At 42.9% G+C, this 16,268-nt stretch overlaps 1 protein-coding gene across 1 annotated transcript in view; it reads right to left on the bottom strand.

Annotated features, from left to right (window-relative positions):
* LOC137425150 (uncharacterized) overlaps nt 1-16,268 on the bottom strand; it is a 510,298-nt gene that overhangs the window by 436,425 nt on the left and 57,605 nt on the right. The window contains exons 3-8 of the mRNA XM_078776351.1: nt 10,844-10,957; nt 5,463-5,649; nt 5,162-5,318; nt 3,337-3,430; nt 2,671-2,841; nt 311-430 (exon numbers count right to left, since the gene is read on the bottom strand). Of these exons, the coding sequence (XP_078632477.1) occupies nt 311-430; nt 2,671-2,841; nt 3,337-3,430; nt 5,162-5,318; nt 5,463-5,649; nt 10,844-10,937 (823 nt within the window). The 5' untranslated portion in view covers nt 10,938-10,957. The remainder of the gene's footprint in view (nt 1-310; nt 431-2,670; nt 2,842-3,336; nt 3,431-5,161; nt 5,319-5,462; nt 5,650-10,843; nt 10,958-16,268) is intronic.

The raw sequence follows: 16,268 nt of genomic DNA, 5'->3' as shown, positions 1-16,268 counted from the left end.
ACCTCCTCTCAAACCTCCCCATGGGGTAGACGTGATCGTGTAACAGCAGCTGTACAACAGACAGACAGGGTATACGTGATACATGTATACATGCATATTATTTGGCTCACTCTTAGTGTTAACTGCCTCTCACGTAGATCTCAGAACTAATTTACCTGACCCATTAAGAATGGTTAAATTCACTGGAGAATATTTATATGCAAGAACAAGCATGACTTTGTTAGGCAAGAGCACATTTAGTTTGTACAATGTTGAGGTGAACGAGTGAATCACAATCCAATTTACAGATCAGTTCATTTAATGCACTTACCTGCTATAACAGTGCGAGGCCTGATGAATCCAATCCCAGAAATATCTGCAGTGTCACTCTGTTGTGCATGCTCCTGGTCAGTTGAATGATCAGTTCCATTGAAGTTGCGAGATCTTTTTCCTGTGAGGAGAGGTATTTAAACAGCAAGTTATACCTTTGAAATGAGCCTTTTTTCTTCGTCGTCATCGTCTACTTTTCTTAAAACAATTTTTTGGGTATTTGGAGGAGCTGTTGCATGCAGATAGAGCTATTAGACAACATTCAACTTGGAGGAAGTGATGCCGGTGATCTTGGGGGAAGTGATGTCACTTCCCAGTGCATTATGGGTGCTGCAATGGCATCATGTGACCCATTTTCTTTCTACAGTCAGTGAGGCAAATAAAGAGAAATCCCCCCCCCCCCCCCCCCCAAACCCATCTCTCCCCCCCTCCTCCCCCCCACCTCATGGAGGCCAAACCATGGCATCCATTCATGCTCTATCCTCTAAATGTTCAGCATGAGTGAAGAAACAGCACTACCATTTATTAAGGCTTTGATATAAACCTATGGGGATATTGAAAGCTCACTGAAGTTTACCATTTGGCCCAAACTAGTCTATATGGGGTCTCACAGCTACATATATCTATATATATCTATATATACACACTACCGGTCAAAAGTTTTAGAACACCTCAATTTTTCCAGTTTTTGTTGAAATTTAAGTAATTCAAGTCCAGTGAATAACCTGAAATGGTACAAAGGGAAGCAGTAAACTGCTTGACGTTTAAAAAAAAAGTTTAGGTTAGCAAAAACGGGAAAATAATGTAAATTGCACAGTTATATTGTAAAAAAAAAAGGCCTTCTTCAGGGAACAAGTAATGGGTTAACAACTTACAGCTGTTCTGCAGCAATGTAAGTAAATTACGCCTTGAAAGTTGATGCAAACAATTCCTACAGGTGTCCCAACCTGTGCTGATTACTTGATTACAAACCACCTGTCTGTATAAAAGCAGTATTGGAACAGACTGTTATTACACCCTCTGAAGCATTATTTGGACAATATTGCACTGCAGGAAGTAGTATATTGGAAACTGGAGGAAATTCTGACAGGAAGAGGTCTGGCAGACCCAAAGCCACAACAGAATCAGAAGACAAGTTTCTGAGAGTCAACAGCTTGCGTGATCGGCGGCTCACAGGACAGCTTCAAGCACAGCTTAACACTGGTCGAAGTAAGCAAGTCTCAGTTTCAACTGTGAAGAGAAGACTTCGAGCTGCAGGTTTGACAGGTCGAGTGGCAGTAAGAAATCCATTGCTAAGATGGCAAAATAAGAAAAAGAGGCTTGCCTGGGCCATGAAGCACCGCCAGTGGACTACTGAAGACTGGAAGAAGGTCTTATGGACCGATGAATCAAAATTCGAAATCTTCAGTTCATCACGCAGGGTTTTTGTACGCCGTCGAGTAGGCGAAAGGATGGTTCCTCAGTGTGTGACACCAACTGTCAAACATGGAGGAGGAAGCGTGATGGTATGGGGCTCTTTTGCTGGATCCAAGTGCCTTTTGATTGTGTAGGAAACTGTACTCACTGACACCTTGACTTTCTTTGCAATTTCTCTAAAGGAAAGACCTACACTTTTTAGGGTTATAATGGTCTGTCTGTCTTCCTTTGTTAATTGCCTTTTTCTCACCATTATAATAGCAATATACTACTTCCTGCAGTGCAATATTGTCCAAATAATGCTTCAGTGGGTGTAATAACAGTCTGTTCCAATACTGCTTTTATACAGACAGGGAGAGGGTTTGTAATCAAGTAATCAGCAGAGGTTGGGACACCTGTAGGAATTGTTTGCATCAAATTTCAAGGCGTAATTTACTTACATTGCTGCAGAACAGCTGTAAGTTGTTAACCCATTACTTGTTCCCTGAAGAAGGCCTTTTTTTTTACAATATAACTGTGCAATTTACATTATTTTCCCGTTATTGCTAACCTAAGTTTTTTTTAAACCTCGAGCAGTTTACTGCTTACCTTTGTACTATTTCAGGTTATTCACTGGACTTGAATTGCTTAAATTTCAATAAAAACTGTGAAAATTGAGGTGTTCTAAAACTTTTGACCGGTAGTGGATACATATATATATATATATCCTTGGAATTTCTCAAGGCAGCATTTTCATCATCATCCTGATGGGTGATGTAAACAGGGTGCCTTGTTTTGAAGAAAAACTTTCAACAACTGCATTTTGTCCAGTATTTGCTCATCTTTACACTATCTGTGATAATAAAAAACAAGTGCATGATTGATGTGTGAATTAAAAATTAAAGCAATGTGTTCAGGAAATATTTTACTTCAAAGATGATCTTTTTAAATTAATTTGAGACTTACGTTTTTTTTCAGCACGAGAGGAAACTTTATGCCGGGCTGTAGCGGTAACGCACAACCTCCTATGAATAGAGTGCATGATGTGGAACAGACTGGACAGCTTCTTACGATAAAAAACGTTCCTAACATGTGAAGCTATCTTCTTTAAATATCCTTTGGTAGCCTTCTGGACCCCTGCAAAAAAAGAAAACAAGCATTGATATGCAATTAAACAACATGTATTCGTTTAAGCTTTTCAATGTAAGTGAATGTGTAAAGGCCAGAGTAAATTTAAAAAGTCAATATGAGGGATCGTAGTTGGAATGGTGGCCCAATTTGGGCAAAGTTTTCTTTCGAAGTGAGGTTCCTCTTAGACTTATTGAGGTTATATTTATGGAGATAGCCATACCTGACTATTGATTACACTTGCTTACAATAATTACTGCTAGTGCAGATCAAACAAACATCTGGGATTTGATGTCTTGGTGAAAGATTGCTGAAATCCTCACGATATTGAAAGTAAGAAACTCGCCTGGGAACCACCTGCTTCTTTGAGCCAAACCCAATGCTGCCTCTGCCAACAAGTTTCACTTACAAGTTCTTCCTTGGCCTGTACCCAACAGCACCCCTGCCAAGATTGGCCAGAGAACACAGAGCTTAGCATTCCACCAGGCTAGTTATGATCCATACCCAGAGCAATGATGTCAAAGCCCAAGTCTTTGAGCCTTTCTGAGGTGTCGAGAAAAACTTGCGTTGGTTTTCGATCAATCAGAACCAGCAGAATCTCAAAAGGGAGACAAATGTAAGCAAATAATATCATTAATGATCGACTATTTTCACATATTTATTATTATTATGATTGAATTCACCTTCTACTGTCAGTAAATATGAAATGTAGAGATCCTGGAAACTGGCAAGAACAATCAACCTGCAGGGCCACCGACAAAATATTGTTATGTGGAAAGGGGGTGGGGGAGGGGGTGGGCGAATTAGACGCTGTGGGAAAGCGCCACCCCATCTAGTGAAGTGGCCAATAGAGACCAACTGTGGGTGGGTCGAACGATGTGGTGGAGCACCTCCACTGTCATAGGAAGTGGCCAATGGGGACCAGCCGTCCCGATAGGTAATAAAAACTGTTGCATTCAGTAATTTATACTTTCAGATAGGAATCTCCTATCTGAAATCCTAAAATTTATATTCAGATAGGAATCTCCCGCGATGAAGCTAACTCTGAGGGCCTTTCACTCACTCACCGCAGGCAAGTTGGTGGTCTTTCAGTCTTATACCGACTCCGCTCCGGCCTTGCTCCCCCAGCTCTCTCTGTGCTCTGTCCCCCAAATATTCCTACATGTCGCACAAGATCTGCCAGCAACCCTCTTATGGTTAAACTGCCAAAATCAAGACTCTCTGCTCACCTTCACTCTTTCATTCCTCTTTTCTCCCGCCTCTGGAACAAACTCCCACACTCTCTTCAATCCCTCTCCTCCCTCCAGGTCTTTAAAACAGCTGTTCACCACCTTCTCTCATCTGACCCCATCCAAAACCTTGATATTTTCTACCCCCGCTAATTCACCCCAGATCCACTTTTTTGAAATACCACCATATTTCCTGGAAGTCCTTACAGTGTCCACGTGTTTTATACTTCTCCCACTCCCCCCCACCCCCTTTCCCACGCCTCCTCCCCCCAAGCCCGCTCCCTCCCACAGATCTCCCGATGTCACTGCTCTCAAATGTTGTGTTGTGTGCTTCCCCCTCTCTCGCCATCTTGTCTACCGCTCCCCTTATGTTGTATGTGTCTGTTTGATTTTTTTTGTGTGATTAATGTTAACTCTTTCACGAGCCTCGATCTTGTATACAAATAACAATAATAATAATAATAATTTTAAAGAATGCAATAATTAAAAAGTTAATTTTGCAATTATTGGATGGTGTTGGACCATCTGGCTCAGATGGTGTTTGTTGACAGATCCTGTTTGATGCAACAATATGTGATAGGATGGGGATAAGAAAGAGGGAATCTTGAAAAATAAATTGAGAAAAAGAAGAGAATGGTTGAGGAAAGGGAGGAAAGGGAGGAAAGGGAGGATAAGCAAAATTCGGTTGGGAGGAGATTGACATAAGACAGAGGGAGGGAAAGGACTTGTATTAAGCAAATATTGTGAGGGTCAAAATAATCCACAATTTTGCATATGGCCGAATATCCAGATGACTCCTTGATATAATATATATATTAAAACTAATGCAACTCAAATGAATGTGCCATATTACCGTTGCAGTTTTAGGCAAATGTTCAGCCAGGCTACATACAAATATACAAATAACAAATGTATGATTCAAATTATGTGGTGGCTGACACAGTCAACATTAACTCAGGGCACCTTAATGTTGTCTTATTCTGATCCAGAAAGCAGTTAATTAACAATACAACTCTAAAAGTAACAAGTATTTTAAAATAGGTAATGTGAATAATAAGTATTCATTACATACAATCCTTTTATCATGATACTCCCACTACCTTGACAGTGGTGTCATGTCTCTGCTTGTGTTTGCTCAAAGTTTGCAGCAGAAATACCAAAGTCTGCTCTGCAGTTGAAAATTTGGCATGTAAGAAAACCTGGGCTTCAGGCCTGTCTTTCTGCACCAAGCTGTATTCTCGAAAAGAGATCGATTGCCTGGAACGGGAAGAGACCGCCATTATTAGCACTAATCACTTTTGTGATTCACTGTGCAGATAAACTGCAAGATAAGATCAATAAAATAAAAATATATAACAATAGAGTTAAAACTTGGTCTTTCTGAAAGGTATCAGCACTTACTCTGATCTGTTACTTCTAATTGGAGACAGTAAAAGGAATTCTGCTTTCCTGTTTACTATTCCCACAAAGTTTTGCACCAATGCATCTGTGAACTTCCACACATTCTGGTGATTCCGGAATCTTTTTGATGACTGCACAAGCAGTGACACCTGGAGGTTGGTCTTCAATTGGCACACCGAAGGTGAACCTGCAAGAGAAACCATCTCTCAGGAGGCATGATGAATATCATAGAATAAAAGGTGTTGCTAAGTTTGGCATTCTCATCTGAACCATTGTTTAACATCACGTAATAAATAGGTGATCTTGTGCATAGCTCTTCTGCCCTTAATCTAGACCAGTGGTTCTTAAGCTGCGGCCCACAATCCACATGTGGTCCAATAAGTACACTGCTGCAGCCCAAGAGACATTGTTAAAAATATAAAAAGTAAAGATGTCATGAGTTTTTTTTTCCTATCCCAGAAATTGTATAATAACCATTGACCGTGATCTAAAAAGTCAGGTGCCTTAGGTACAATTGTCTCACAAATCGAAATTCCTACGTATTGTAAATTTTCAAATTCTGTCTTGAAATTAGTTATTTACCAGATTAGAGGTATTACAGAATATTGATTTGTAATGCATTACTGTCAGGCAACAGATACAAAACTTTTTATAATGGATACACAGTAAGTAAGTTGTGTGAGTGCAGCCAGGGCTGCTGAGAGCCAAAATGAGCCCCCGCCAATATTAGGTGTCAGGCCCCCTTCATCTGGGCCCGCTTCAAAAAAAAAATTTTTTAACAAACTTTACGGAGGTTTCCGTATTTTTGTCATTAGAAATACATGCCATGTTTAAGGGAAGTTGGGGTATTATTCACTTATTCCTATATGCAGATTCATTTCTTAACCAATCTCATCCGGACGGGTTTTGGCACTTCTGTGTTCATTTACGTCATTACCGTGATTATCATAATTTAAATTGTTCCCACAGTAGTTTCTTTTACGAGGGAGGGCGTTACTGCCCATGGTAATGGCATGCCGGGCAATCGCCCTGAGCAGCTTGTAGGGAAACATAAAATAAAGTTGCCCCGGTGTTTTATCGTCAACAACAATCATAATATGAAACAATAGATTGAAGGAATAATTACAGGCTCCTATTAGGTCAGGACCCCAGGGTAGTTACTCCCCTCCCTGTACTCCCCCCACGGCACCCCTGGCTGCAGCCCACGTAACACATGAAGAGCTGCAATTGTGGGCCATCATAGAAAATTGGTTAAGAACCACTGATCTAGACCTTGGTATATAGAGGTCTGTAGTGAAAAATATATGCTAAACAACTAGCCTTTTGTAGATAGCATAGCTAACCTCACACCGAGCAACTGTGTAATGAAGCAGAAAACGAAATACTGCATTGTAGTCATCAGAAGGAACCAAAAAAAGTAAAGAGCAAAGATGGAGTCATCAGGAGGAACCTGGATAGGATTCGGGTTTCAGCTGCTACTCCTCTACCCTCAAACCCATCCAAGCACAGCCAAGTGAACCTTCCAGAAAAAAAAAATTCTGCAAGAATTCACTTCTCTGAAGACAGTTAGATAAAGAAAGAGAGATAAAGAAGCAAGAATTAGAATGAATAAAGAGAAATATGAAAAAAATAGAAAGAAATGTGAAAGAAACAAAGATCCCTAACTCCTAGCCCTAGCTCCTTCCCTTAACTCCTAGCCCTAACTCCGAGGCCTAACTCCTAACCCGACCTCCTAGCCCTAACTCCTAACTCTAGATCATAGCCCTAACTCCTAGCCCTAACTCCAAGCCCTAACTTCTAGCCCATCTCCTAGCCCTAACTCCTAACTCTAGATCATAGCCCTAACTTCTAGCCCTAACTCCTAGCTCCTAGCACTAGCTCCTAGCCCTAGAAAGATGTTGGGAAGAACCCAGATAGATGGATTTCAGCATTATAAGTAATACTACAACTACCATTGGAACAGATGCCCACCTTGTCCTAAAGGTGTGTTGAGAGTCTGGAACTTGGCTACTTTTCAAGCTGATATTTCTGGTTTCATTTTATCTTCCAATATTTGTGGCATGTCATAAAATCTGCTTTGGGGGTGTCGACCTCTTTTGTACCATAATTCTCCTTTAATGGCGTTACGGCTGTTCACAGTGCTGAAAGCAAGGCAGAGTACTATAAACTCCATATTCACGTCAAAGGTTTGTATCTCTGACACAAAGAACTTGCCACATTCAGACTCCCCCCTAATGACTTCAAGCTCATTACAGTGGGTCACTTTCTGAGAAGGTGTAGAAAGCCCTGTACAGATTGGACACTGCTTCTTGATTCGGTCCCAACATCACCAGTAAATACATGCACAGCTGCTCTGGCCATCCCACAACGTGTGTTGCACTGGATGACATACCATCCCAAACACACCTTATCTTAGCAGCAGATGTCCCTAAGGGTAATTTTCAACAGATGTCCTTCAAGATAATGCTCCGGATCCTGTTCCATTTCTGGTGTAAATGAAAGATATTTCATCACTCATTGCAAATAGCCTGTTTCATTACACTGTCAACTCCACCTTGTGCTGCACATTCCTGCTCTCTAATAATGGGCAGTCTGCAGCAGCATCTTTGTCCACAGGTCTGGAGAGAATCAAGCTCTGATCGTATACATAGTCGGTAAGGCTTCTGAAATAAAGGTCAGACATAGTTTCATTCCAGAAAGACAAAACTGAAATCATTTTAGGGACCTCAGTGGATAATATCTGATGAAAATCACTTTCACCTGCTCCTTGACCTTTCAATCAACAATCTTTCTTGGGCTGACAATATTGCAAATATAGCCTCGAGGGCCAGTGTCCTACACTGGGCTGAGACTCATCAGAGATACTTAAAGCAATAAAATAGCTTTGTCAGCATTGCCATGAAGTATATGCCTCCTAACTGTAAGCACGAGCTCCACTCATCCACCAAGATTTACATTTTTATAAATATCTCTCATCTAATTTTTTGGTACATCACCACAGCAGACTGATAGAGGCCCTGTTTTCTTTTACTTAATTAAGAAGCTTGTTCCACCTTCTCTCTCTATTATCTATTACTCTCAACCTTTACAAGCCAATCACACTCCTTCACTAAACTATTACTTGTTCGTCTTACCAGTTTTAAACTTTCTTCTCACTTTGACTTATTTGTGCTTCTCTTTTGCCAATTCTGAAAGCAGTTTCCTTACTTAGCACTGTGCTTCATTCAGTCTTACAAAGTGACTGAACACTACCACCTCCTCTCTAATACCAAATCAATCTGCAATCTTTTCGACCCCAAGCAACTGTCAAACTGCAATTTCTCATAGATAACTCTTTTATGACATCTGCTGTAATTATGTTACATGCATACCATCTGTTTTGCTCATACAACAGCCTCAACCTGCAGATAAAATTGTTTGAAATCTAAATATCTATAAAGCTCAGTTGACTTTTTGCTCCACCAAATAACAGCGAAACGGAGTTGAGTAAAAGGGTGAAACTCTACAGATGCTGTGATAAATAACTACCTCTGTGGGTTTGAATGTTTGAAAGAGAATAGACGTCTGGATCAATTTTTGAATTAAATTTAAATCCCGATTTATATAAACTGGCAACGGTATCCGCCCTACGGGCGGGGCTTCAAATGGGAAGCCCAAATGAAAAGGCTAAATATCAGAAATTGAAGGCTTTTTTTCTTTTAAACGATTTATATAAACATCCGTTAAATCTCGATCGGTGCAGCCGTTTGTGCGGCACCCGGGAAAATAACGTCATGCGGGAGCAAGTATCAGCAGGATGTGGCAGTGTGGGGGTCCACGTTTCTGATCCTCCTTCATGCCGAAGTAGTACACCACTTCTCCAAGCATTCCGCTCTTCAGATCCGCCATGACAGATTTAAGCTTGATACTGAAGACGCGTGCAGTTAGTCCTCTCGATGTCGTATGTACTCCCGATATGTGTTTCCTTCATTGTAAAAACTTCCAAATCAACAGTTAAAAGGATTTTGAGCCGATAGCCGTTACGGCCTTGGCAAGATCGATGGAGACAGCGATCTGTTAGCGTATTCACCGCCCAAATAGCTATGTGGAATTCTCTCATGTGGAGATTAAACTAACCGTGTTCACAATCGCTATGTCGTATGTACTCCCGATACGTGTTTTCTTCAGTTGAAATGGGTTAGAATTCTCTCAAGCAGGGATTCAACAAGTGTCCTTATAAAAGGTCTTTGTCCGAGGTCACCGAGTTCGATCGGTGCAGCCGTACAGCGATCGGTGCAGCCGTTTGTGCGGCACCCGGGAAAACAACATCGTCACAATGAAAACAATGAACGTTATGCGAACGCGAATGTTATGCATGAGTCCAAACCTGAGAATGCTGGAGACTAAAGCTGAAATTGGGAAAACTAAATGGCCTATTTTACTCCTGGAGATCCCAGGATTATCCACCCAAATATCGTTGAGATCGGTTCAGCAGTTTTTACGGTACATTCGAACAGACAGACAGACGGACAGACATTTGGTGAATTATAGTAAGATATATAAACGCGAGTTGTCTGTGTGTGTGTCCGCGTTTTATTCAGAGATGGCTGAACGGATCTTCATCAAACTTTCAGAGGTTCATCAGTGAGTGCCTGGGAGTGTTCTAAGCAAACAAAAACGAGGCCTGGGAGTGTCCCCTCCCTCTCCACCCCCTCCCCTCCCCCTCCTCTTCCCCCCCCTCCCCTCCCATCCCCTTTCCCCCCTCCTCCCCTCCCCCTGCCCCTCTTCCCCCCTCCCCTCCCATCCCCTTTCCCCCCTCCTCCCCCTCCCCCGCCCAGCAACGACTTCTGCTAGTCTTACTATAATGAAGCAAACGGGGATGTCACCGAAACACCAAAATTGACATGTGGCGGAAATAGCGCTACCTTTGGTGGTAGCCGGCCAGTATTACAAATCATCTCCCTTTACCTTATAATATGGAGTATGATATATTGTGATCAATACAATTTCGTTCAACAATAACAAAAATATAAAGTGCATTTCCAATACTGCCGCAGCACACATTGCCAATGATGGTGGGCCGAGAAGGGTACTCAAGCCCTCTGGGTGGGAGTGCCCACGAGTAATAACAATGAACAGCAAAATAAATAATGTAAGAAAATACAACCAAGTCATTTATTGTTATTGCCATTATTAACATTTTCATTTTCAACATGGCCATAAATACTAAAAGAGAAAGGGTTGAAAAGTTATGCTACAAAAATTACTTTGATATAAATACAGAATGTGAACTGCAATCCTCCAGCAAAAATAATCTATAGGTGAATTAACTTTAATTACAACCTCATTTCTGAGCAGTGCAGCGAATGAAAATAATCGTTTTGGTTGATAACTTTATTTACCACTGTCGGTCGCTGAGCTGATCACCCAAACAAGAGAGAGCAGCAGTATGGGTAGCAGAGGCATGGTTGTGGAGCGAAGACCTCTTCCTGCCATGTTCAAATCATTACTTGAAACTGAAACAATCATCAGGAAATTATCAATACAGTGCGAAAAATATTATTAAGAACTTGCAGGCACTCGCAGAAATTCCACGTAATGTAAAATATGACTACAACAACATTATGCAAGGAACAGTTAAATATATCATGGGAAATTAATACTGTCTAGCAATGCGCTCCCTGAAGATGTTGCTTGATTAAATCAACCACCCAAAGTATTCAACTCCCTCTCCCCCCAAGTCCTCAACTCCCTCCCCCAACAGCAAGTCCTCAACACCTACCCCCTCTCCCCCAACCCAACCTCAACAACTCGCCAAAAAGCCCTCAACCCCACCCCCTCCCAACCACAAGTCTTCCCCGCCCCCACCCCCCCCCCACTCTGTTGTTCCCACCTCTCCCATCTACAAATCTTCAAACCCATCCCCACTCCATCTTCAATCCCCTCCCCACTCCACATTCAAAAACCCCTCCCCCACCCAAATGTATTCAACCCCCTCTCTCCCCTGCCCAAGGCACTCAACCCCCGCCCCCCGGGTACTCAACCCCCTCCCCCCCCCCCCCCCCATCCCAAAGTCCTCGACCCCCACCCCCAGGCCTCAACTCTGTCCCCTCTCTGCCTCTTTCTTCCCGGTCTTCAAAGCAAGAAGGCATTCCATACAATAATACGCTTGTTTGTTTGTCCGTCTATCCATCCGTCCGTCCGTCCCTTAATGCTACTTTCCATCAATTGGTTGGACAGCTGGCCTAACTCCAGCCATAATTGTAACCTAAAAAATCATACAGTCGCCATTTTGATGAGCTGACATATAATATTCACTTCAGAGTTCTCATATTCACAATCACCATGCCTTCCCTATAAATTTTCCCTTCAGTGTAAAAAGACCAAAGTGACTGTTAAAAGGATCATCAAATATCGAAAGGTTGGAGCCAATAGGCGCCACGGACCTTGTGAAGGCCACAGGAGTTATAGGCCTCTGGTGTCAGCATATAGGGCAATGCAATTGGAATCTCTCCAAACTATATCACCACAATGTATTTTATTTATATATATATGCACATAGGCACTAAGCATGTATTTTCTTCAAAGCCAGGTTATTTCTATTTTATTTTTGGGAGCAATTGAGACAGCGGTCTTTTGCCTATACATTGCCCAACTGACTCGGTGGAATTCTCTCGAGCAAGGGCTTTTACTGCGGAGGTTCTGTGGGTCCTTCCTATTATTTCCGATTATTTTCTCTTGAAGACTCGACCAGGGACCATAAGACCCATATAATACTCAGGACCGGAGTTCCGGCACTCTCGGAAGGTTGTAAAAGAAAACCTCCATCATTATTTACTTTCAACAATGCTATATATATATAGAGATATAGTCCGGCAGCTAAGCTAAATATAGCATAACAATTGTGCATTTTGCGAGGAAAGCACCAAATTTGGCACACTAGTAGACTATCATATTATGAAAAGATCTGGATATTGGGCCATCTCAGATTCAGAGATTTGATTTTTGCAAGATTTGCAGATTTTGCAGATTTGCAAGCTGAGATTGCAACGCCAGGGACGGCCGACTCCTTCCTGCGAGCTGCCCACGTCACCCGCACAAGAAGAGCTCATCAAATCACTGCAGCGGCACTGCACAACCTGCAACACCGTGCGTATGAACGCCACTGTATGACATATGCTGATGATGCAGAAGACCTGCCTGAGTTCGAAGACTGGTGTCACCAGAGAGGAGAAGACATTCCCAACTTTCAGTACTGGGCAACTGTGCTGGAACTAGAGATGTTGGTGCTGGTCTACGTGCGTTCTCTGCGGCAGGCTTCATTCACGATGTACCTTGATGCCCTGACGGAACTGGTCCCATGGTTCCATGCCTTAGACCACACACAGTCACACAATATGCCAGGTGGATCCCTGTTCACCTGAGGGACATGGTTTCACTCCCAATGAAGCACCCAGATGTAGCCAGAGAATTCAGGGCTGGCAACTTCACTGTACAGAAGATGAAGAAGGTGTTCTCTTCGATCCCAATCGACCAGGCGCATGCACAGAATAACGCCTGCATCAAAGGAGATGGTGGAGCAGTCGGCCTCACTGACAACCCAAGTGCCCTGCGGCGTTGGATGAATGCCGGGCCAGAAGTTGCCAGGGCCATAGAAGAGTTCCAAGATGGCCATCAACACTGGGGGAGGCGAGAGGACACACGTCATCACGACCAGACACCAAGTGTGCAGACCTCTTTCGCCAAGGATGTCCGCGCCCTTGTCAGCGTCATAGAAGAGCTTGGCAACCCCTTTGAGGAAGAGAGCATGGATCTGGTTGTCCTTGACACAAAGGAAATTGCAGGTCCTGCTGCAGTTGAGACTGTCAGGAATGTGAAGAAGATTGGCCAAGAGCAGTTCCAGGCTTTCACCAGAGAATGCCTGGTGGAAAGGACCAAGCCAATTGATGATGCAATTCGTCGGAACAAGCTGAAGGTGTCATTTTGGAAAATGGCTGCCACAGCCATCAGGGGCTGAATTTGAGATGGCCCAATATCCGAATCTGTTCATAATAGGATAGTCTACTAGTGTGCCAAATGTGGTGCTTTCCTCACAAAATGCACAATTGTTATGCTAAGTTGCCCCACTATATATATATATATACTGTATATATATATATACTGTATATATATATATATATATATATATATATATATATATATATATATATATATATATATATATATATATATATATATATATATATATACATACATATATATATATTATACATACATATATATATGTATATATATATATGTATATATATATATATATATATATATATATATATATATATATATATATATATATATATATATATATATATATATATATACATATATATATATACTGTTTTTATATATATATATATATATATATATATATATATATATATATATATATATATATATATATATATATATATATATATATATATATATATATATATATATATATATATTGTTACAGACACGACTGTGGATGTTAGTTTACCGAGCGGTTTGGTATGACCGCGTCTGCACAGTTTACCCGATTATGCTCGAACGTTGACTAAGTCGCGCTATGCTAAATCAATGATGGAAAAGACACAACGGCTGGGATTAAAATGACACGACACCAAGGGTTCAGTTCTCAAGACCTCTGGAGGAGGTTATAATATTGCGGAAGGTCAGATTACAGGAATGAGAGGGACAGCATAGAAAGGCAGGCACTTAGACACACTCTTATATTAGCCCCGACAGACGACAGATAAACGGGACAAAACTGACTCACACGGGGATTGATGGCAAGGAAAGCGGGTAGTCGATGGCTCAAGGTGCACTCTTGGCTCAAGGACAGAATCGACCCGCTCCGGTCCAGAGATGCGGGAGGTCTCACTCAGCGCTCGAAGGTGACTTTCTTTCTCCAAGCTGGGGGCGCATCTGACGTCACGTCCGGTAAGTCGCTGCGTATATCCGGCGGGGAGTGACACGCCCTCGGCTCGTTAGCTCCGCCCCAGATGGAATCGGCCCGTTGCTTCTCATTGGGTGCGGGGTGTTACCGGCTCCGCCCTTGACGAGGGGCCGACAGGCAGCCCCTTCGTGGTAACCCCGTCGGTGCACATGGGTAATGGCGGCTAACCGAGCCGGAGTGAGGACGCACACTCCCCGCGCGCGCCGTTGTTGTAGTTGTTGTAGTTGTTGTTGTAGTTGTTGTTTGGCGAAGAAGATGGGAGGAGGTATGGGAAGGTCCTAAACTCACTACTGGTGCCATATAATCACATTCTGGTGCAACGAAGAGTGAGAATTAATGGAAACGAGTCCTTAACTGACATAGACTAAGAATAACTAGCAAGATGTCCGAAAGTTGTCTACGTGAGATGCGGTGGACCTGGGCACGACATTTAATGGGGGAAAAAGGGGAAGGTCGGTTCTACAGAGTGTTGTTTACAGACAATGGGACTAGGGAATGGGGGGATTGGGGATAGTTGGGGAGTATTAGGGAAATAGGGGAATATTTACAAGCGGATATGGAGGCCAAATGCCATATCCGCAACATTGCACCCTTCTCTACCCTCGGGGCGTCCCGACCCGATAAATTTTTACCTATTTTAGTGTGGCACTCAGATGTAGTTCCCTCTACTATTAACTCTACCCTGAGTGCGACAGTTTTACAGATATTCACAAATGAGTAAATATGTCCCCCTGCGACGTTGCACCCTTCTCCTCACAGAAACACACCCACAGGATAACCGAATCACGGAAAGAATTCGCAAACTAAACATACAGCCGGTAGGGAGCATTATTTACAAGACTACGCTGATATTTACACTACGATCCAGGACCTGTTTTTGGAGGAACACATGCAGATGTTATGCATAGAGAGAGCACGCATGCCAGCATCGATACACCAACCCACGAGTGCTCTGTGGCCTTACGGCCTTTAATAATGTGCAGAGCACCCCTTCCAAGCACCAAAAGCACCACCCCATCACACAGTCAGCACCATCCGGTGCACCAATAAAGTGTCTATAAATCACCGGTGGTGTCGCAGCCGGCCGATGTTCTGCCGCTGGTCTTGCCTTCGTGTGGTGCACTTGGCCTTCTTACTGCTTTCAAAAATAAAGAAAGGCACCAACCGCGTCCATTTCTTTATTGTGGCCGTCAGGGGGCCAACTCTTAGTGGTTCACCTGTTTGGCATAGGTGCCACGTTGACCCAGAGGTCCATCAATGGGTGGTGCTTGGCCGCAAAAAAAACTGCGGTCCATGGTGGGCGGCCACAAACATTGCGGTCCATATGGTGTATCGATCCAGGCAGCAAGCAGCGAAAGTGCAGGCCCACAACTGCGTAGCCAGCACCTCTCTCTCCTCTCTCTCTGCCCCAAAACCAGATCCTCGGAGGTGGGAGACAAAAGAAGCAGACAAGTGAGTAAGGTGGTAAGGGCGCAAAAGTGCACGCAATGTAAGGTAATGCACACTGGGGGCACATGGGAACCAGGTGAGACAGGTACGTTCCTACCGTACGCCCCCCCCCCCCCCACCAGGTAACCTACATGGCCCCTCCCTTACCCCTTACTGCATCCACAAAACACAACACTACCCATAAACATCTACTTTACAAATCAACAAACGTCCCTACTGTCTTCCCCGTTCCTCCCATAAACCAAATTCGTCTTCTCTCCCTCCTAACCAATCAAATTTGCCATTTTCAACTCTCATCAAAATTTGCCATCTCCAACTCAACATCATAATTTGCTATCACCAATTCATCATCAGTCCCTCCTAGGGAGGGAGAGATGGAATCA

Source organism: Myxine glutinosa, chromosome 4, assembly GCF_964187855.1.
Source record: "Myxine glutinosa chromosome 4, kmMyxGlut1.1, whole genome shotgun sequence".
NCBI classification, from domain to species: Eukaryota; Metazoa; Chordata; class Myxini; order Myxiniformes; family Myxinidae; genus Myxine; species Myxine glutinosa.
This window is presented reverse-complemented; position numbering and strand designations above follow the sequence as displayed.